General features: G+C 37.5%; 1 protein-coding gene across 1 annotated transcript in view; it reads right to left on the bottom strand.

The window, feature by feature from the left end:
- si:dkey-215k6.1 (transmembrane protein 132C) overlaps positions 1 to 24,360 on the bottom strand; it is a 269,137-nt gene that overhangs the window by 129,142 nt on the left and 115,635 nt on the right. The window contains exon 4 of the mRNA XM_063489390.1: positions 1,007 to 1,147. Coding sequence (XP_063345460.1) covers positions 1,007 to 1,147 — 141 coding nt within the window. The remainder of the gene's footprint in view (positions 1 to 1,006; positions 1,148 to 24,360) is intronic.

The following is a 24,360-nucleotide window of genomic DNA, read 5'->3' as shown; positions in this document are numbered from 1 at the left end:
TGAAAGTGACTGAGTAAGAACTGTAATAAGCCAGCTACTCTTCTTTGTAAAACGACCACTCGTATAATATCCATTTAGTTTAAACTGGGGATTTGTTGATTTGGAATAAAATTGTATTACTGATTCCTGGAGCTTGCTTTGAGCTGTAACAATATGCGAATTAAACACAAATACATTTTCTGTTCCATCCAATTAACTTCTGCTATCTTTTTAAGTGAGACGTTTTTTGGGATATTGGGGTTTTAGATCTCACCCACAGTGATTATATTTGCTTTCTCCATCAACGCCATACAACAACAAAGTCAGTGTAAGCATGCACTGAGGTTAAGTATTAATTGACCGTTACATTAGCGACAAAAAACAAACAAATAAGAGACTGTACTTACTATGTCGTGGCTGGTTTTACCCTGATGACACCAACTAAACACTCACACATGCATGGCAAATTTAGCATGAGTTGTGAGTCACTGATGTCGACACTTGCCAGCCTTTGTGTACTACATGCATGTATGTATTTATTCTTCGATACACACATATCACCAATAAGTCCATAGGCAATAAGACAAAACTTCTTTACTGGCAACACAATTACACTATGTTTAATTTCTGATTTCTTCAATTTCTGATTCAAAGATGGCTTACAGATTGTTGTGTTCAAAAAAAACCGCAAGAATCTAAAAGAGCCATTGAAACCTATACCTTTTAAACTCAAAGCTAATGTATAGAGTACACAAGTTATGGTTTTTGTTATTGTCAAAAAAATGACCTTGTAATAATTTCTTTTCTCAAATTAACTGACACTTTTACTGTCGCTGTAAAGACAACTAAGACTGCTTTAAGAAATTTGTGGCACTATCATTCTTATGGCCCCGAAGCACAAAGATCAAAGACCATTTCCAACAGCTACTCACCCACAACTACTCATTATAAAAGGGATACGTTAAAGAGCTGCTGCATGGCAGAGGTAGCAGTTAAAAAAGAATAGATATGAGAGTTTGAGTCCTACCTCTCTGCTGTGGAGGAGGCCTTTCTCTGGCACATCACTGCCAACGAACTGCTTCCCGGTGCCATTTCCTGTTTGATCTCCCATGCGACAAGGTTGCTGGGTTTCACAGCCAGGAAGTTGATACCTGACTGGAACCACACCCTGCAGAGAAGAATGTAGAACGAGACAAAGTAAGAAAAAAAGAGAAAGCAAGGTTAATCTAAAGTTCACACGAGCACATTATAAACCGAAGAGAAAAGAAAGCTGAGTTGTTACAGTGACAGTTAAGGTACAATTTGCTTAAAAATTCAATCTGCATCGCTTGGAATTTCCCTGCCCCGATTTTCTCACTGATTTTCTTTAATCTCTGATGCGTGCCATACTCTCTTTGTATAGAACGCCTTTTAAAATTGATTCACGCAGCATGGTGCCGACTCCCACGGTATGTTTTGGTGGGAGAAGACAAAGGAGTGACAGCAAAGGCTCTTAAGAAAGTTAAGAGTTTTACCAGAATAATTGCTGCAAGCAGGCTGAATCAGATGTGTTTTGAGGTGGAGATTATGGCTAATTCAGAGAATGCAGTTCTGCTTATGAGAAAGGCTACAATGAATTAGTAATTTTTCAGGGACATGATTAGGAATTTTGCTTCCATTTTCCTTCTTCACTCCCGTTTCCTCTCATCAGTATGCTTCACCACTTTTCTTTCTCTTTCTCTTTCTGATGCTCAATTTTTGTCACCTTTCTCCACTCATCCCAACTCTTTTCTTTTCTTCCAGTCTTGTTTTCCTTATGTTAACCTTCTTTCAGTATAGCACTGGCATATTTTTTTTAAATCCAGGTTTCTCTTTAATCTAGATAATGTCCTCCTCACCTGCCACCCCCATCCTCGTCCTGTTACTCCATTGTTCCCTTCTAGATGTTCTAATCTCTATTCCTTCATCACCATCATTCCCCAGTTCCTTTATTTTTATCCAGCCAGGTCCACTCTTTCATCTCTCAGTCTCATTTCTTTTTCTTCACCTCCTCCTATAAAGCTTCTGTTCACCCTTTCATCCATTCCTCAGTGATTTCTTTCCCTTCCTTCCCAGTATACATTGCTTCATCCCTCCCTCTGCCCCTCCTCAATCCTTCATTCTCAAGGCATCCTATAGTTAATCTCTTTATTTTCTTTTTTTGTTCACTCTCTCTCTCTAATCTGTCCCGGTGTGCTCTGTTCTATTTATCACCTTGACGAGACCCTCCCTCAGTTTATTAACACACTTTATAAGCATGCATACACATGCACACTATCGTGTTTACACCTCTTCTTATTAACACACATACACAAACAACACTGACAAAGACACACTCTGAAGTAAAAAAAAGTTTTCCTCAACACAGAAGTAGGAGGCAAAAAAATTCCACTTTTTATTTCTTTCTCATTATTAGTTTCTTGTGTTTCTCTTGCTTTATGTCTTGCCAAAACTGTCTTCAAACATGCCATACCCTTCCCTTGATAAGCTCTCTGTACATGATATTCTTGTGAGTGTGTATGTATAAAAACACCTGCGTATGTCAGTAATAATCTAATCAAGGTGTTTTTTTGTGTTTGGCACAAAATTGTGAACCTCTTGTAACAACCTGAAAACCTACTTTTTCTTTTTCACTCTAAAGTATTTTTTTCTTGGTATTTTGAAAAGTGAAAACATTCCCCGCTCATCATTTTGTTTTGCTGCAATCAGGAAACATGAAGGAGAAAGGAAGAGCAAAAGTTGCATTTTGCAATAAAGGAAGTGTACTTTGTTCATTGTCTATGCAAATAAAATACAGTGAATATTTATTTATGAGTTTGCTGTAGTGCAGTATAAAATGAAAACTCCTATTTTATAATTCAGCAGCTGAATGTGGGAAGAAAAACTGTGCCATCATTCTGCATTTTCTGGTTCTGTGTCTCCACTCCTTTCCTTTCTTCAATCTCTTCTATCTCCCTTTCTCACTCACTTCTTTCTCTCGCCGTCTCCCATCTTCAACCACCACACAGTTCAAGCCACTTCAAAGTAAAGTTACTACACATACAGTGGCAGCAAACGCATGTAAAGCAAAGCAAGTTTGGCGAAAGAGTCAGGATATTCTGTGAATGACAGAATGACAGGAATGGAATATGAGGGAGTAGAAATGTACATTTGAACATTCGCTGAGAAAAACAAAAATCATTGGAGTGATTTTTAAAGGACAAGGTTTTGGCAAAGACAAATCGTAAATAAAACATTTAGGTGGAAAAATGAATTTAAAAACAAAATTTCCCCAGCACTCCACAGGCAATAAAATAAAACAAAATGCTAAAATAGTGAAGTGAATGCAATGCAATAAAATAGAATAACAGTCTCATGTGAGAGCACAAACCTCAGTCTTCTTGTAATTCAACATATTGTAATGTAACAGATCCCATGATATAATATCAAATAAAGCACCTTCTTAAGCGCTCTACAGAAACATAATTTGCATCTTCATAGTATAAAACCATGCAAAATCTTGCAGTACCTACAATTCATACACATAAACAACCAAACAGTGTAACAGTTATGTCAAAAGGGAGAAAAAAAGCCTTTTGCTCGAGTGTTTAAATTACTTTGGTTTCAAATACAGATCAGAGTGAGAACCATGTCACCATTGTGGTGTTTCCTTTTTTATGACGCTCATGTCTCTGTTGTCTCGACATGTGCCATTTTCTTGATACAGTAAGCGCCCTGACCTTGCAGTGATGTGAGAGGTCATGGATTAGCTATGTTAGAGGGCTTCAATGTACTGCTCAATCTGCATTCCAACTCTCACCAATGGTCCTCAGCCCTGGGTAGTACCAGATAAAATAGGGTCACTGATAAAGGCGGACATCCTGATGTCTGCTCCTCTGCGAGGAGCCAGTTGAGGTGGTTTAGGCATTTGACCTGGATGTCTTCTAGGTGAGGAGTTTTGAGCATGTCCTACCGAGAGGACATCCCAGGGCAGATTACATCTCTCGGCTGGCTTAGCAGTGCATCAGTGATCCCCTGGAAGAGCTGAAGGAGTTGGCTGGAGATAGAGAAGTCCCTTCCAATCTGGACCCAGACAAAGGGCAGAACATGGGTGGATGGATATTAAAGAGCGATTATTTAATTTGTATTTATCACAAGGCAACCAGTTGCAGTAATAGTGTTACTCTGAGTATGCTCTGTGTAACTGTCTATTATTATATTTCTATATTTTCCAGTGTTACAAATGGATCTTATGTCAGAAATCTATATTTCTGACACAAACAATAATACTTTAACAACTGCTGCAATTTTTTAATCCTATAGTTTCTCAATAAATTTTAGTTATCTACTTTAATAACACACCTACTGATGACTGATGCAGTTGGCTATGTGCTACTCTTTTGTTTGTATTATCATTTTAAGTTTCAAAGTATATTTTGTATGACAAAGATGTTCTTATTGGTAGCTGTCACGCAGAAGAACTCAATACATATTTCTACATTTTAATGAAATGACCTTTGGCATGAAACACTGTGTTCACATGTGCAACAGGGTAATTCAAATTATTGGAGAGGGGAGAGAGGCAAAAATCACCATTCAGAAGTAGGTTTTATGTGGAAATATTAGTCCAGTGGATTGTTTTTCACATACCTTTTTCATAACTTGTTCATTAACTGAACCACACACTATTACACACACCATAAACAGTCTGCGATCTCTGTATAGTCATCAAAATGCTAATCGTCAAGTTTCTAAAGTCCTCATGCCAAAAATCAGCATTGATTCAATAAAAAGTGAAAATGGTGAATTTAAAGCAGCATGTGGTTTCAATCAAGAAAGTAGAGTACTGTGTATTGACGGTTTACCCTTGAAATTAAATGCATGAAAAAAATGTAAGATTTTGCTCACCTGACAGGAAATTCTGAACATGCATAAAAAACATAGACTGTCATATATGTAAGGAGATAGAAAGACACTATGTTCTGCATCTGTCAGGTCTTTGGTCGTATGTGCCTTTGTTCATGTCTGTCAGCAAGAAGGATGATGGACAAGGCTGCGTCCCTAAGCTGCTTCTGCCAGATCTGTGTATAGCAGCCAAGACTGACAAGTCTCTATGTGTCGCTCTTCCTCTGTAGGTCTACTTTTCAGTGTAATGCAGGAAGACAAGCAAAACTTCAATGCGCTGTCTCTTTCTGTTTGTTTCCCTTTGTCTAACTCGCCTACTTCTTTATTAATCAGGATTATTTATATTTTTTGTGTACCTCATGCAGCTCTGTCGTGAAACAAGATTATTATTCAGTATCACATTTTGCATTAGAAATGAACAAAGCCCAACAACTCATAATTACACACATAACTTGACCTTACCTTTAACTGTATAAAAAAAAAAGTTTTACTCATTAAGAATTAGAGTGTGCTCCCCTTGGTCACAGGTAGCTCACAGAGCATTATAATAGATTTTTTTCTCCTTTTTTTTCTGGAGCAGTGCCTTGTTTATTGGCATCTCAACATTAGTTTTCTAAGTTGAGAAATAAAGAGTAAGTAAAGAGAAAAGGCAATAGGGCATCATGCCAAGAACCTACACTATAAATAAATTTCGCCTATGCTTTTTTAACATGACAAATGCAATTTTTAAAATGAAAAATGTGTTTCTGTCAATGTGATTATGTCTCCTTTTCCTTTTTTGGTGCATGTTTACTTTACTTATGCAGACTGCCTTCCCTGTAATATAATGAGCAAACTCAGGTTTTATTACATATTTGCTACTTGATTTAAAAAAAAAATGCTGATTGAATATGAAAGAGAATATAGCTGGTCGAAGCATCAAATCAAGTCAAAATAATCACACTTGACTGACTTTGTTGAGTGCAACTTTTTTTTAAAACCACCTTATATTTTAATCATAACCTTATGCATATTTCACCCACACTTACTGTTTATTTTACCAAAGAAACCGTAGGCTTCACCTATGGAAATGCAGAAATGCACTAACGCTAACGAAGACTATGTTGTCTAAAGAGAAAGTGTAGATGCCTTCCTCAAAGGAATGCTGACCCAGGAAACCAAACAATAGGTGCAGGAACAAGATAACAATTTGCTCTGTTAAACAAGAGACTCACTTAAATCCAATTAATTCCCTTTACACCTAATTTAATCCTGTAACATCAGTTCCATTTTCAGACTGATGAAGAAAAAAAAGTCCTCTATTTAATTGTTAAATGTTAAAGCCTTCGCCAGGAAATAGGGATGCAAAGTTGTGTCTGAAACCACCATACCTTCTTAGTAGTGCCATCAGCGCAGATATAAAGCCAGATTTACAAATGTGTTGCACCAGGGTTAAGTGGTTTTTGCCATAAAAAATGTACTGTTATTATTTACAAAGAGACCACAGCGACATGACTGTGATTAAGAGGAGAGAATTCATTTGTCAATTTTTGTGACCAACCGTCTTCCATATGCGTTTTTGGGAGTTCCTTTCTCAAGTACAAAATATAGGGGGAAGAATATTTAAATGTTGTACACAAACACACTGACTAACAACTGGAACATGCAATTTATTGGACTGATATCTAATGCTGAAAAAAGCATGTATTATTTTAAGTACTTCATATAGTGGTAGTTATGGTTGCATTGCAGAGATTTAAGAGCACATCCTAAAAGAATGAGACATTTTTCAACTTGTGTGAATGTATTCGAAAAGCCAGATGAAGATCTGATGAAAACATACAAATTTCTAAGCCACCTAAATGTAAATTTGCTCCATAAATGACCTGGAACCACCAGTCAAAAGGAGCAACACAACATACTGACACTTCTGTGGCAGGAATTTCACAATGGGGTTCAAAGTGAAATAGCTGAAGAACAGAGAGAATAGATGGATAATGATGTTGAACCAATTCTAAAAATAATTAGGCCTTGGACCTCAAGCACAGTAAGTCTGTGCTTGAGAGAAAAAGTCACTTTTTCTGTTTGATTTGGTTTGAAAGTCTGAAGGTAATATTTGTTTTTCTTCTGATCAATGCATTTATGTTAATAAACTTTAAACCTACATTTTTCATTAAAAAAAAAAAAAAAAGGTTTTTTAGAACCATGGACAGTGCACACACTGCGATCTCGTGAGCTGTGTCTCCTGACTGTTTTTAGTAGTGGAGCTACACAAATTCAGCTGTATGCGCTTTGACAATAGATGAGATATCGATCACAGATGCACAGAAGACTCTCACATCAAATCTCCAGATCCATTTTTTTAAACTAAACAAATCTAGCATAGAAAAATTGTGGTAACACCACCAGTCGCAGAGTATAGAAATAAACTTTTATCAGTCGGGTATTTCCGGTTCTGGTTTATCTCTTAAAGAGATGCATGTTGTCTTAATACATGAAAACAATGTAAAAATATTTTTGTACAGCTTACAGTCCTACATTGGCGTCTGGTAATTACTGAAGCCTGTTTGATCATAACAACTCTCTCTGCCAGACCGCCACTGTAGGCGTACATTTAATGTACACATGGACATTGACATGGACCTATAATTATATGCTTTTCTCACAGCAAGTAATGAGCTGTGCCTGTAGTGTTATTAAGTTACTCTTAGCTGAATATCAACTTGCATGGTTCTTGGCAGATTGGGTCGTATTGAAATGAACTGACTGCACCTATTTATAAAAAAGCGCAACTTTTGTAAATCAACCCCCAAATATCAGCGCTATTTGGGGGTTGCACTCACACGCTATTTTGCCCTGTTTAGGACATCTGCCCCACAGTGTCATGAAGGCATAAGTCCGGTGTTTGTTTGGAATTCCTTGAAGTGGATCTGATTATAGGAGAGCATATTTACAGTTACCAAAGAGATGAAAAGATTCGGAGAGAAAGAAAGAGACAGAAGAAAGGAACTAGTAGTGTGACACAGAGGCAACAACTAGGCTGGGGGAATGGGGGAAATAGGGGGAAGAAGACGGAAAGGGAGAGAAACACCAGCCAAGTATGATAGCTACTACAAATTCACACCACACTCGAGATCTCAGATGCAGGTATACACTTTTCAGGAGTCTGACTCTTCGATCCACACCTTTTTTTGTAAACATTACTGTGTTCACATGAGATTTCAGAATTACAGGTGCTGAGGTTCTGAAAGGTCACCATGCTGTTTTCAGAAGAATAACACTGTGTACGACTGGTTCACAATTCATCCAGTTCAATCAACTGATTCATCCAAACCTTTCCAGCTTTCTCTTAATATCTGTTTTATTGGTAATACTTTAGCTCATAACTTGGGCCTTGCTTTTAGCATGACCACTTTCTCACATCTTCGTGCCAGGAAGATACCAGTAACCTACGCATTTCTTTTGTCTTGCTTTTGGGTTTTGGGCTTTTCTCAATCAGAAGTTACAAGCAATGCCTTAATATTAGTCAGTTAGCCAGGTTCATTAAATGAACTATATATAAACAGCTTGTCCTTGGAACAATGTAAGCAGTGTAAATTCCTCTGTGTATTGACTCTAGGTATCTTCCTTTGATAAAATTAGACTATATTACTTTGAAATTCCATGTGTTTAAAGCTCAGAGGCTTTAAAAGGCTATAAAATGACAGTTCTCCTCAGCATGAAAGTTACTCAAAGGGCTTAGTAAGTCTACCCAGGATTAAAAGTGATTTGGACATGTTAGTAAATGTTTTAGGAGAGAAAAGAAGATTTTAAGACCTCAAGGTTTATGTGTTCTGCTGATGTTATTTAAATTTACATTTTTGTTCAGTTTTTTACTTTACCAGTTGTTAATCATTGATTTTTCAACAGATTAGAAGTAATATTTTCAAGTTCATTAAACTGACACTTAATCTGGCAAAAAGATGAGCTTTTAGACGATGTTAGTCACTGTGGTTATCACTATGGTGTATAACTGCTCAGAAACTGCACTGAAAAGTAGCTACTATCTAAATCTGGTTCAAGGCATAATTTCTTCCTGCTGTCATGACGCAAGTAATAATTTCTTAGCTGAAAAAATAGATTCCTTTAAAAGGCTGTATATAGAGACAAAGAAAAAGAACAAAAAGACCAAGTTTTTTTTCTCTAGTGTCTCAAAGTGTGCTGAACATACCAGGAACATCCATTGTTTACCAGAAAATTTCAATTTTACCAAGGTCTAAAGCATTAGGAGAAAGTGAAAGCCTGCAAGGCATTGATCGTTGTTGCTACACACCCTCCTGTTAACTTAATTTATCTTATAGATGATCTTCAGGATGATTTAGCCCGAGCTGTTTAAGATGCCAACAGAGTGAAATGTACAGGAAACTGTACAGGAGTGAGCCACTGTATGAGTGATATTTGCTGTATATGTGAGCCTGGACTCTACACCAAGTGACCTATAATGCCTTTGTGCAGGCTGGCTTGAGGGCCAGAACCACAGTCAGCTCATGTTACTGTCACGTTCTTGTTTGAAGTTCCTTCTTTATTACAGACATAGCGGAATAACAAGAGACGTATGGCTCAAAACAAGATTTTCTGAGCTTTTATCTCCTTTCACACCATGCTTTCACATTCCCACTGCTCTTAGATGCAGAGAGCTACTCTTTAAATTCTTCAAGTTGACCAAAAGACTATTCAGTTCCTAGAAAGTCTGCTGATGGCTGAAATGCGTTCTTGGTTGTGTCTTTCTTATGTCAGGGTATCATGATCTTGTTTATACTTGTCTATTAATGTGACTAAACACAGTTTTCACATGTTGCATTAACATGGAGATCTGACTGTTGTAATATCGTTATTCTAACCTTTGAAAGATGTGACCAGAGTGAAGTGAAGACACATTCAAATGCTGTGGAAAGTTAAGAACACCTGAAAGGGGCTTCATACTACCATTTACAGTGATCTATATCAATGTGCTTAGCATGCAATAATTATTGTAAGCAAATGATGCTTATTTAATAGTTGCCAGATGAAAGTGTCAGTTAAGTGCTAAAAATGTAAATGTGAACCCAAAAGGAATTCTTCTCAAAACAAAAGCCATATGCTATGTGTCAAAACAAACTTGCTGCATGTTTAGCAGATGTGTCCAAGAGACATGAGTAAAAGCAAATGGTGTTTGTTGGGTCTGAACTTGTTAGAACAGCAAAAAGATATTAGAAAGAAGCTTAATGCCCTCATCTTATATATAAACTGAAGCTTTTGAGTAAGTAAACCAGTACAGCACATTTTATTTCAAGTCTCAAATTACGTCATTGCTCTGTAAACCTGGTGAATGAATACATAGCAAAACTTTCTTAAGAATTTTATGTTTGGGTGGAAGGCAAGTAGTAAATTTATATTATTCAAATGTGCTCAAACAACTGCTCAAACCTAAAACCTGTGCTTTTCAAGTCATGGGAATCCCATTTCTCATGGAAAATATTATTCATTGCACAAAAGTTTGCCAAGATTGCCTAAAGTGTGAAATGGTACATTCAGTGAAAGATTTAAGAAATATCGCTGCCAATGGTAACTAAAATGGCAGAAAAACAAGGGAAGACAGATGTTAAACAAAATTCAACCCACCACCTGCATATTCTTCAACACATTCTGTAAAAGATGCCTTCAATGGACATGAGTGGCATTTAAATGAGTCAACTGTCAAATCATTAAAATCTTGTTTGCTGCATCTCCTGCTTTTTGAGAGGCAGAAGGAAAACAATCTGTTGTTGTGATCCCAACACTAAAATGAAGCGGGGTTACTTTTTTTTTTTTTTAAGTGTGACAAGCTGTCAAGAAATTGGAATCCTGAGAGAATTTTTTATAAATTTATTTATTTTTGAGTACAAGTTACGAGCTTATACATAATTCTTAGGTCATGAGATTATTGTAAAATTGACAATTACGTACACATTTTTCAATTATTTTTTAAAAATCTTTTTAAGTATTAAATTCATAGTTCAGTTTTGAACATTTTAGGTTTTTAAGACCTTGAATGTAGTTTTTTTTTATTGTTTAAGTTAGATGGACAGATTGGTATTCAAGTGTTTTATACTTTAGAATAAACAGATGGGGGTAATTTTTTAAGACATGGTGAGACAGATGGAGAGACTGCAAGTTTGGACATTTATACTACACATGTGTTAAGAAATTCAAAGCTTGATATAAAAGAGCCCTGTTATGTCGGTCACAGGTCAAATGTGTCTTTTTGGTGGAACATCTGTTGTATCATGTTATTGAGAATCTTTCACTTTGTCTTGCCTTTTACTTACTTATTCTTTCGTGTGTTGTTGCTGCCTTTGTTGTCTTTTTATTCTTTTATTTTTCATCCCTGGTGTCGCTACTGAATGAGATTTTTTTATGATTATTTCTAATATTTGCTTCATCTAAAGAAGCCACTATCATTCTTTTCTACAGGAACCCAATATGGCCCTATGTTTCAGAACTGTTGAACAATGTGGCCGTTGCTGCTGATGCCTGATTTAGACTTCTGCGGCTGCATCATAACTTACGACATAACTGGAAACCCCTTTTAACCCACAACTTTCCATGTATTTCGGTCGTGTAGTTACATTTTTCAGGAGGTGCATGTCAGGTTATGTGGAAGCGTACGACATAGGGTTAAGAGGGTCTTCCAGTTACATTGTAAGTTACGATGTAGATTTCCCACTGAAGTCTAATTCAGGCATAAATCATGACAAACCATAACTTCAGAAGTCGCAAATTCATAATATTCACGTTTCATAGTTTATAGGCACTGAATAATGCCAATCAAGGCATCTATCAGCTTTAATGTTCATTTTCATTTGTAAAATTTGCAAAAATATCATGATTTTTAAATTACAGTTCAATTCCATATTGACTGCTTGATTTAAAATACACTGTTGTGGCATAAAGAAGCAGAAGTCCAAAAATAGGTTCTTTGTCCAATATATTTTTAGAATTCACTGCTGTATAGTAAAATAGTGGCACCTAATTTAAATAACATGTATGCAGCACCATTCCATCTATATAAATTTAAAAAAAAATTAGACACAAGGAAAACACTAAAACATTCTGTACAGAACTGGCAAAGTATCTCAAAGGATCTGACACTGACTAAGTTAAACAGAGCATGAAAAAGGGGAGATGTTGTGTACTTGGGTAGTTCGGGAAAGGTGCAAATGTCTGCAAGCTTAATCAGCTTAAACAGCACATCATAAATGTTTGGATTTTTAGAACAAAATGTGGGATGTCACTGAGATCAGCTGATTTGCCAGAATTGCAGATAAGGAAGTCACACATTACAACTTTCTGCAGATAGTTGACTAACTTCCCTTCCCTTTATTCTCCTTCTCCATGGAGGGTAATGCTTGCTGAACAGCCACAACCAGCCCCACCAGGTGGTGTAATGAAGAAAGGGATGCCTAAGAAATACAACCAGCTGCTGTATCCGAGTCCTTAGCCAATGCTGTGAATCTTTCCTTGTCAGTTTCTGACGACTTGAAGAGATATACCAGACAGACAGAAGCCAGCAGAATCACCCAGATGTTCTCCACTGAACCATCCAAGATGCATTCTCAGTGGCAGGGAAACCATAAGAGAACAGTCCCACCTAGGGTGGAGATGAAGCAATACTGGAAGAGTATCTGGCAGAAGGTAGTATACTGGAATGCCAAATATGGCCTGGAAGTCCCAAGGTCAAAATGAAATACACCCCCTAGAGTGGTTGACAATAACCAAGCTAAGACCCTGTAGGACTTACAGATCTAGAAAGACCAAGTGGTGAGGGCTAACCAACAGGATAGTAGTGGTGGACAAGCAGAGGAAAAAGGATGTAGTAATGGATGTAGCTAGTTATAGCAACATGAATAAGAAGGAACACATAAAAGGTTGATAAATACCAAGGGCTGAGAAAGAAGGTAGAGAAGGGTGAAGGGTGGAGGCAAGAGTGGTTGTCACGGTAATGGGAGCACTAGGAGAAGTGACCCCAAACTACGCAATTGGCTCCAGCAGATCCCAGGCATGACTTCTAAAATCTTTTTCCAGAAGAGCACAGTCCTAGGATGAGCAAAGATACTGTGCAGGACCCTCAGGCTCCCAGGCTTCTGGTAGAGGACACACTCCATCCATCCATCCATCCATCCATCCATCCATCCATCCATCCATCCATCCAAACAAGGTTTCAACTGAGAAATTGTAATTTAATCATTTTCTGTTTGCTTTGTGTGTGTGTGTGTGTGTGTGTGTGGGGGGGGGGGGGGGGGGGGTTGTGTGTGGCTTCATTGGATTCACTAAATTTAAAAATGTATGGAAGCTATCAAATCTAAGCTCAGTGCAAAGGACCACTGCAGAGATAAAAAAATAAATAAACAAATGCTCGTCTATGCACAGCTGCAGCAAAAAATTATGAAGCCTAATAAAAATTTGGTACCCACTAAATTATTCACAAAGATGTTTGTGAATGATAAACTGTAAATAGTTTATGTATCGCAAAGGGCCTGGTGATTTTTTTAACACCTCTGTTTAGTATAAGACTCAACTCCCGTATCCATGCATACATTACCATTATTGGAATCACAGCTGCACCGTACAACTATCCTGCAATGTATCAGCAAGTTTAAGCAATGATCAATAAACAGGAAAATGTCAAGTATATTAATTGCTATAAAACAACCATTTTGGAGTTTTATTGTAAAGATTACAGCTCTAACTGATTAACAGAGCATTGATTGTAACACTAAACAAACACCAATTTCTTAGTGACCATTTCTACAGTCTTTTCTTGGTGGATGAAGCCAAGTGCAGCAGGAGTTCAGTATATATGCAGCAATGCGTGGGACTTTAACAACTGCTTCTTTCGTACACATTTTTGTACAGGACATCGATAATGTAATCTGCAGAGCTTGATGTTTGGATACTGGATTTCTTTCAAATAAAAACCCTCACACATGGAATCAAACCGCCCACTCCACTTCCCACCACACATGGGATTAGAACGACATATTTTTCTGTAAACAAAGGCACAGACAATAGTGGTGGGTAGCTGGCTTCTGTAGTAGGTTCAAGATAGTCCTCTGGGCTGCCATCCCAGATTAGCAATGTAGCTACCAGCTACTCAACCACAGATCACTAGCAGGCACAGACTGAAAGGCTGAGGAAGGACTTTAAGCAATATATTAAATCTGATCAGCAGGAAGGGTTTTTGTTCCATAATTAATATGATTTGCTGTTTTTACTTTCTTGTTTATTTTCCAGTACTTGGGACAGTTTAGATTTGTATTTTGTAAAAGGAAAAGCAGACAGGCAGCTGCTGAGGTATAAAAACAAAACAAAACAAAAACAAAAAACACCCTACCCATGTGTAGTTGGTTCTTTCTTACATGGCAGGGGAAGTTTTGAAGACATCATAGAGAAAAGCACTAGTTTGCAGCTGGCTGGACATAACCAGTAAATTGGATGGTCACCCACTACTCCAGAACAAGATATAATGACCTCCAAGTAAAGGTGTACGGTGGCCCCTAGAGACAAAGCACGTACAAACTACAAAACACTTGCAAACTCCAAAGCACTTGCAAACTCCAAAACACTTGCAAATTCCAAAGCACTTGCAAACTTCAAAACACTTGCAAACTCCAAAACACTTGCAAACTCCAAAGCACTTGCAAACTCCAAAGCACTTGCAAACTCCAAAACACTTGCAAACTCCAAAGCACTTGCAAACTCCAAAACACTTGCAAACTCCAAAACACTTGCAAACTCCAAAGCACTTGCAAACTTCAAAACACTTGCAAACTCCAAAGCACTTGCAAACTTCAAAACACTTGCAAACTCCAAAACACTTGCAAACTCCAAAACACTTGCAAACTCCAAAGCACTTGCAAACTTCAAAACACTTGCAAACTCCAAAGCACTTGCAAACTCCAAAACACTTGCAAACCCCAAAACACAACGGAAGTGCTCCAGGACGCTAGGGGCAGTGTTGAGTTTTTGTTACATAGTAACTACACAAGCCACGAAGTACCAATGACCGGATTTGGGCTGTAGGCCGCATTTTAAGGCCGATTACGTCACAGCGACACGACGAAGGCTGTCCCAATTCAAAGGCTGCTCCAAATGCGGCCCTCAAATGCGTCCTTAATTTCCCTGAATTTTAAGGATGGGTCGGTGTAGCCTTCATGGCCCAACATACCCCAGATTTCATGGCGGTGGTGTGGATAATTTTGCCGAAAAAACGGCGGAAGCGGAGCGGCCGAAGAGTAAACTTTCAGAAGTAAGTACTGAATATTATGTCACTTATTTATGCGCAAATGTTTTTATAATGAAGAACATTAAAACATTACTGTTGGACACATGTCGGGAAAGTTATGTGACATTAGCTTGGTTTTAAAGCCTTTACTTAAAAATATTCGCCGTTCAATGGTCGACCTTAGTCTTACAGAGATGTGATGATTTCATGGATAATTAAAGTCAGTCATATATCCACAAACACAACAAGCTGAAAGTCAGTGATGCTGCTCGGTTTGCAGTCCTGAATATGACGGCACAAGCAGGATTCACTGCACTGTTAATGTTAGCTATGTTATATTGCTGCCTCTGTTTGGTGGTGTCGAGCCAAATGGACTTTATCGTGTCTTTGAACGAGCTAACGAGTGAATGTTAAGCTGAAAGAAAGATGCTTTAATCACAGGAGTCACACATGTGTCCACTGGACCATCTGGGAACTCCTCTTGTTTAGCACTCGTAATAACACAAACGCTAAATCTTCCTTCTCTGTGTTGTTTTGTAGCAGTGTATACACCTGAGACTGTCACCTGTCTGTCTGTCCTGCACTCTCTCTCTTTTTCTTTCTCTCTGATTGTAGAATAAAAGTATGAACATTCATTTATAAGTTACACTTGTGTTTAAATCCTGCAGCTTATCACACATTTGATTTCCTTGTGTGACAACTGCGAGTGTCCAGAGTGAGGACAGACTGAGGGACCCACTGCTGCACATCATCTGTGAGGCTTTGCACCCCTGATGATCCACCAGGACAAACTCAGCCGTGTGTGAGGAAGAGGAGGAGGAAGAGCCAGCAGCAGCTGACAGATGGAGAGAATAGACAGACTGTTCCCTGTTTGTGAAGGACTGGTAGAAAAGTTTAACATAACTAATGTCTGTCCTGAATCAATCTTATTAGGTAACCTTCAAATAATGTTATCATTCCAGTGTTTTCAGTGTGGGAGAAAGTACTCAGGGCCTTCAGGTTAAACACTATGAAAGGCAGCAACAAGTTTAATGTTCAGAAACCTAAAGTATGTATCAGCAGCAGAATGGAGCTAAAAATAAATGTTTGTTTCAGTTCTATGAAGCTTTGAGTATTTTGGATTAGTAGCACTGCTGTGTTTGTTGCATCATATTGCTGTAATTGTTTATATGCTTTATATATTCTGAGATAAGTTGATCTATAGTGTTACATCATATTCTATAAGGATGTTATGTGTTTGTAGACTTTCTGCCCAGTTTGACCCATTTAGCAGAAGTCAGCCTGTTTAAGGCTCTGATATCTATTCTGTATGACTTAAAGCAGTTATGACATGGTCTGATTTTCTCACCCAATAAAGGAATATTTCATATATCAGTCTACTCTTCATTTTATCAGAAACAGTTATCACAGCTCGTACATTTTATTTTTATAAATATATGTAAGCAATGAGCCAAATTTAGTAATGCCAGCATACTGAAGGAACAACATTTGTCTCTTATATATGATACACCTATCTATCTATCTATATATATCTATATATATATATATATAGATATATATATTCACTGTCAAAGATACTTGTCTTTGAGTGAAGATTTAAGGTGATAAGACATATAAATAACTGCAACTTGAATCTGTAAGCTCAGTATTTAACACAGAGTTCATGTTGACTGCCGTAATAACTAATAATGATTAATATAATAACTATAATATTGGCCATATAATATTTACATTACCAAAGTGATATGACTTTAGTCTCATGAACAACATTAGCAAATTGTTATTTACTAACTAATCTTAAATGACTGTTCAGTACAGAAATGAAGCCCAAAAATCATGTTTTACTGTCCTGTCGTCTCAGCCTCAGATACTTATCAAATCACACAAAGCTCTTGTAGAAACAAACAAACAAATGAACAAAATATATTCTCTTTCATTTCTGTCAAACAAAGTTGTATGACACGTTTCCAGCGGTTAGTATCATGGTTGCTAGGCAACCTGGGAAGCGCGTCGGTCATTGGTACTTCATGGCTTGTGTAGTTACTAGGTAATAAAAGCTCAACACTGCCCCTAGCGTCCTGGAGCACTTCCGTTGTGTTTTGGGGTTTGCAAGTGTTTTGGAGTTTGCAAGTGCTTTGGAGTCTGCAAGTGTTTTGAAGTTTGCAAGTGCTTTGGAGTTTGCAAGTGTTTTGGAGTTTGCAAGTGCTTTGGAGTTTGCAAGTGTTTTGAAGTTTGCAAGTGTTTTGGATTTTGCAAGTGCTTTGGAGTTTGCAAGTGTTTTGGAGTTTGTGCGTGCTTTGTCTCTAGGGGCCACCGTATAAAGGTTCTTACAAGGTCACACATGGCAGGTCATTCACCAAGGTATGAAGGCAAACGGTCATTCAATGGGAGAGCAAAGGAAATATAAGGAACACAAGTAATGGCTGAAAACCTTGACAAGAAGGATTGCAGAGATCTCCTGCTCTAGAAGCCACCTGCTGTTTCAACCTCTCCGAGCATTCCAGCATCCATCTGTAGGCTACAGAGAGATATTTACTCATCAGTCTTCAACTTTTGTATGAAGCAGTATTTGCAGGGAGCAATGAGCTGGAAGCCTACATGCTTTTATTCTGCTGCTGTAATAAATTAATTCTAACATGAATAGTTTAACTTAAATGTAGTATTGATACCATGTGTAATGGTCAGTAAAATGCCCTTTTTCCCACTCCATTGATGGGGACCCAATCACTAAATCTGCAAAAAGAAGAGTCAGACATTTAAGAGTCCAAGCTTCCTTTCCAAGAAAGAGGCTCTTGATGAGAACTTCATACGTATGTGTGTAAGTGCGTGTTTGTGTAAAACCTCACTGATAAAGCTGCCCACTGACATTAAGGTGTTCCAAACTCACTGTCTCTACTACTGTTCTAGCTCAGCTCTGATTAATTTAAATTGAAATGTAAAACATTTCAAACAAAGGAAATATTATACAATAATAAGCACAGACACATTTGAACATCCGCAAACACAGGCATTTTCTCAGCCAAAAAAGAAAATTCCGTGTGTCAATAGGCTATACCAGTGGTAGCAAAGGTATAATTTGGCAGGGGGAAAAACAAACAAACAAACATGTCAACAAAATCAGCAAACAACAGGTTAGCTCAACAAACAAAGCTGGAAGAAGAGACTCAATGATACAAGGGCAACTGGAGTCTGAAGTGTGTTTCTGGGAGTGAATGAAACAATGCTACATGTCATAACAGTTTGTTGTCCGAAGAGGAGAATGCTGTCAGGCAGATCGCTCACACACCCACTCATTCACACACAGCTCGACATAAACAGGTGAAGTGGATATTGGTCTCACTTGATCTGTGAGCTGTCAGGACACTTTTACACACACTTCTCCACACACACACATAGTCATCCCAACCACACCACCAGGTCTACAGTATAGCAGACTGGCTTTTAGTTAAGCCCTGATAAGGACTAGAGATGGCACGATACCACTTTTTTTTTATGTCCGATACCTATATATGAATCCGATTATAGTGTATTTTATAATCAATAAAACTGTTTTGTTTTTTTTTAATTGCTGCATTTTGTATAAGTTAATACTCACGTCTTAAAAAACGAAACACTTAAGCTATTCTGTTATGCCTTTATGCAAAAAATACACTGCATCCAAAATATTTCATAGTTCAGCAATACTGATCAATCTAATAAACATAAACCTACAGCATCCTCCCTATTCTGGTATTTTGAAGAGTACTTAGCGGTTGCCAACTCCCAGCAGAAAAAAAAAAAAAAGGGAACCACCCCCCATCCCCCGCCTCCTGATGCTTAAGCGACATAATCAACTTTAATTTAATGCATGTGTAAAACATATCGACAGAAATCAATTATTTTTCTATAATAATTAAATAGATTCAACATTTTTCTTCAACAGAATTTTCCCTGTTAATGCCCTACCTGCCCCCCTGGCAAAACTTTGCTAGACCTGCCCCTGCACAGTTACCAGCTGTCAGCTATGTAGAAAAGGATCCTGGTGTAGAAAGTAATATTAAATAAATTCTAACAACAGCTTATCAAGCTTAAACATGTTGCTGTTGTTTAGCCGCTGGTTTCTTCTTTCTGGTGCAAAGTGCATTTAAACGCCACAGCCGCTCTATCACGTGACACATACTGCTCCGACGTGCTAAGGTCATGAGCTGGGTTGCGCCATGTCGCAAATTTTGTGAGGTGCTTTTGTGATAGTTAGTGGATCGGATTACATTTTTTATTTCTCTCCGATATCCGATCCAGTAATTTAGGTCAGTATCGGACAGATACCGATAAGTAATATCGGATCGGTCTATCCCTAGTAAGGACTATATCATTTTTTTTTATGTCCTGATATGTCAAACCTTAAAACTGACAGAAATTAATCCAGATAAATAACAATCAAAATTTAAAGATTTTTGCTTTAGACAATCAACTTGAAACTTTCTTCATCCAATAATAATTACAAACAAAGTACTCTGGAAATGAGATCTTTGCCTTCTCTGCAACCAGCAAAGCAAATAATAAGGTATCTGAATGCTTGGAAAAGGAGGATGTGTTTGAATTCTTTTTACTTTTTAAAATAATCAGTAGAATATTCTTCCCCAAGGAGGAAATGTGTCACTTTTACTTCCGTTCAATCAATATGATGAAAAATAAACATAAACATAAATCTCTTTGATGGAGCTAAACTGCTGCAATTGCTTGGCAAGTATGCAGTAAAACTATAGGCTGAAATTTTGCCCATTACTGCTGCTACACTATGATTTTCCTAATTAAGGTGGAAGAACAGTTGAAAGGACAGTTTCTGCACTGAATAATGTTAAAGTGACTCATCAAAACTCTACGTGCCTCTCAGCAGACTGTAGAATAAGTAAAACTATTTTAACAGTGCCTACAATCAATCATCATGTAATACTTTGGGAACTTCTATTTTCACAAAAACACAAGACACAAGAGAAAGTGAAAAATGAGCCCTGTTATGCAAATTTCAATGTGCTTAATGTTGTTCCAATGCTAAACAAAGCCAAAAGGTTAAAAGAGTCACCTGCTGTGATAGAGAAGCAACACCTAAGGGTTCCAATTGCCATCAGCGAAATTAAAAAAAAAACTCAGCACAGGGGTGCACTTTAAATCCTTCAAATCCTTTATTTTCTTTCATGCTCCACGAATTCTGCTATGTGGAGTCACATGCCCATTTATACACAACACTGCTTGGTATGCAGCAGCAAACATGCTAATTATAAAGGCCTTTTTTAAATTTTATTTTATTTACTACAAATATATCAGGTGTGTGTGTGTCTGTGTAAAATCTAAGTGTGTGGAAGGAAGAGAGAAGAATCAACTTTTAGAAAAGGGAGACTGAGAGAAAAATTGCATGAAAAGATTAGAAACACCACTGTAAGGAATGAAAATGAGATGCAAAACAATATACATATATATATAGATATACACATATATATATTTATGTAGATAGATAGATGGATAGATGGATAGATGGATGGATGGATGGATGGATGAAACAAAAAATATAAAAGAAAAATATCTTGTTTAGGATAATGCTATCTGCTAAATAATGGTAAAAAGTAAGATCAAATATCAAGCCAGTTAATCCACAAGGAAAGTGAAAGTGAAACAAAAACTGCAGTAATTTTTCCCCACACGGTGTTAGCATCTCATCAGCTTTTTAATTATGAAAATTAGCGTGTTGTATGATTAAAAAGTCAGAAATTGCAGGGACAGGAGCAAATGACAGAGAGATGAAAAAACAGAGAAATGGAAATGACGAGACAGCCACAATGACCTTTAAGGACTACAGAAAAAGTGGATAAACAAATACACTGACATGTATATTATATGGGCTGAGTGTGGCTTCATGCATGCGTATGTCTCTGCTTCACTGTGTGTATTTGACAGACGTCTCTGTCCCATCCTGTCTGTCTTTGGGCCAGGTGCTGCCTTGTGATAACAGCTCTACCCCCCACCTCTCCTTGCTTCCTTCACCTCTGCTCTCCTCTATCCTGGCCTGACTAAGTCTACTAATTCAACATGCCACCAATGAAAAGCTTGTTTCTGCTTCATCAGTCAGGTCTTTGGAGCTCATTCAACAAAAACATCCAGGGTAGAGTTTTAGGAGCTCATTCAGTGTGGCTATCTGAATTTATTTGCCACAGCTGACTCATCTACACTGCAGTATGGAGTTACAATCAGAATGAAAAATAGAGATGGCGAAAGCCTAATGGGGAGAGAACGGAGCTGCTGGTTGGAAGGAGGGTCACATAGACTTAATGAGAAGGAAAAGTATGTCAGAGGTGCTGAGGCACCAAGCCTGACATCTGCACAGGACTAATGTTGTACTGAGCAGATCCCAGGTGTGAATGCTTGGATACTGGATTTAAAAAAATGTTTTGCAGTTGCTATTATTACTTTCATTTAGGCACCTGGTTGATTCTTGCAAAGCATATCTTTTTGGAGTTTATTAGTTCCAGAATGAATCCCAAAAATTGCATTAAAAAGAGTTTAGATACTCTGCTTTTGTGTGTTCATGAGTGCTTGTCACTCATAATTACTTTACTCAACAATAAAGCCAAAGCTAGAATGCCTTAATCAGCCAAAGGAAATTGAAAAAACCATTTGATATTTTCTTGAACCCCAAGTTATACTATGGAGAAAATTACTGGTTCATGACTGGAAAAAAAAAAGATATTGTGAGCTGACCTTATTTATTCTGATTTATGCAATGCAGTTGGACTGCTTTAAGTTGTACTTTTGATCCATTTTGTCTGCCTTGAAAAAAAGATTTTAATATTAAGGGACTTTCTGTTTAAATAAAGGTTAAATAAAGGTTATTCTGCCATTTCACCACACCAATGGTGTGCAGAACTGCCATGTAATTTTGCTGGACCAATGATCACAACCACTAATTTAAATTAGAGGTTGTGATACTTTTGGGGATGAACATTAAAATATGTAGTATGTGTAGCTTATATGAATACAAACACACTGTTATTATTTGTATTCTTTAAACCCAGTCCTATACATTTTAATTTCACAAGAGACCCTAAACTGATTGTTCACAAACTGGATACTTAAATGTTACATCCTGTCACATTTTTGCTTATGTGAGTAGTCAGCACAAGCTCAGTGCATCTCCTTCTCCACCCCTTGGTTTTGCCATGATGGATAGAGCCTGCTGTTATCCTCCTTTTCTCCTCCTCTTCTCCTCCCTTTCCCCTCCCCTGCTCCCTGTCAATAGCAAAGATTTCTGGTGAAGAGGAAGAGGATTGAAAAGTGAGAAAAGCAAAGAGTGCAGCGGATACAGAGCCAATCCAAAGGAAAGGGAAAAGAAAATGGTAATAAAAGCATGGCAATGGGATGACAATGGTTAAAGACACAAAATAAGAACAAAACAAAAAACAAACAAAAATTAAACGCATAGCTTATCTTTTCTCTTTGGCACTCAGAGAAGCACCTTTAGTCTATGTGCCTGAGTGGTTTCTGACTAAGACTGGATATGACTGCCCATATGTGAAAGAAGCTGCACACAGCGCTGAGCAGGACAAATAGCACCACAGTTCCTTGCAGTGTTTAAACAGACATTTATTTGTTAGCAAGACTGCAAAACTGTCTATATGTATGTATTTTTTTCTAAAGAACAAAACAAAACAAAAATCCCCTACTATAAATAAATATATAACTTATAGGTCACTCATATCACATTATTCCAGTGAGAATATACACACATCATAGCATTTCCCACTGCATTTTCAATCCCCTACCTACTCCCATACTTCCACACTTCCCTCCGTCATCCAGATTCTTGGTTCCCTTCTTGCTGCCTTAACTTTTTACATTTAATTCCTATCAGTGCCTACTCTTTCCTCTCATCCTCTTCACTTTTTCTTCCCCCACGTTTCTAACAAACTCCCTCTGCTGGCTTTGTTGCATCTACCTCCATCTTTTCCTCTCTCCCATTAGACTATCTGACTGAAGCTCTTATGTAACTCCACATTGAACTCTATAGGTGTCTTCCATGTCTCCATCGCAGAATACTTGTGATTATGGGTATACTAATATCTACTAAAACTGAGGCCTGTGTCTCTATCTATATCTCTAACTGATCAAATAGGTTAAGTGTTAGACAACTGTCTTGTGGACAGCAGACACAGATGGGTAATATATATACTTTTTTTTTTTTTGGATGGATGACTGGATAGCTGATTGATTGGCAGGTTCACCGGCGAACTCTTGACTGGCTAGCTATCAGTCTTTCTGGCTCAGTGCATGTATACATTCTCAGGATTGCTTATACAAAGATGTGTATCCATGCATATGTGTGCGTATATGAGGTTATTTGTGCATATCTAGTGCAACTGCTGCTTGTCTGTCTATCTGCATGCTGGTTGCTCGATCTGTTTAATTTTCATATAAATTATTTCCTAAACTTCCTAAACACTGCTTCGCTCTGAGTGGAGGAGAGAAGAGGAGGTTGAGTAATTTCCATGTCTATAGACTCAAAATGTGTGTATTTATGTATATAGTACATTATTCCAATTTTTTTTTCTATTTTCTTATGCTGCTCATTATAACCCATCAGTAACTGTAGATATTTTGGTGACAGGTCTCCTGTGATGCCACCCACTACTTCTCATATTATGACAGCTTCTGGGAACAAATACACAAAAACAGCACATGGCATCATATCCTGTAGCTTAATTCTTAAAGCACCACTGGGGTCCTGGCAGCTTAGCCTCATCTATCTGTTAAAACTGACATTGCATTTGAAAGAGAGACTGTGGGAAAGTGAGTTAGCGAATTTTTATGTTTTCTGCACACATCAGTCACACATACGGCACGCTCACAAGAGTCATGAAAGTCACTTCTGTTTACACGCAGAAATCAGAGTGCTTAAAATGTTTTAGCTGCAATACAAGTGCAAAGTACTAAAAAATTACAAAATTCTAGCACTACATTTGGCCATTTAAACAAATACATACAATAATAATCAGAATTATAAAATAATTACACTTTTGATATTGTTTCTCTGATGAATACAATAATCAGCATGTCATGTAAGATTTACATCTGATACTTGATACTTTCTACCAACAGGTCTTTATGGACTGGTAAATGGACTGGTTCTTATATAGTGCTTTTCTACTCTGAGCACTCAAACCACATGAAGCAAACACTAAACTGAAGCA

The sequence above is a fragment of the Pelmatolapia mariae genome, linkage group LG12, assembly GCF_036321145.2.
Source record: "Pelmatolapia mariae isolate MD_Pm_ZW linkage group LG12, Pm_UMD_F_2, whole genome shotgun sequence".
NCBI lineage: Eukaryota > Metazoa > Chordata > Actinopteri > Cichliformes > Cichlidae > Pelmatolapia > Pelmatolapia mariae.
Note: the sequence above shows the minus strand (reverse complement) of the source record. Positions and strands in the feature narration are given on the sequence as shown.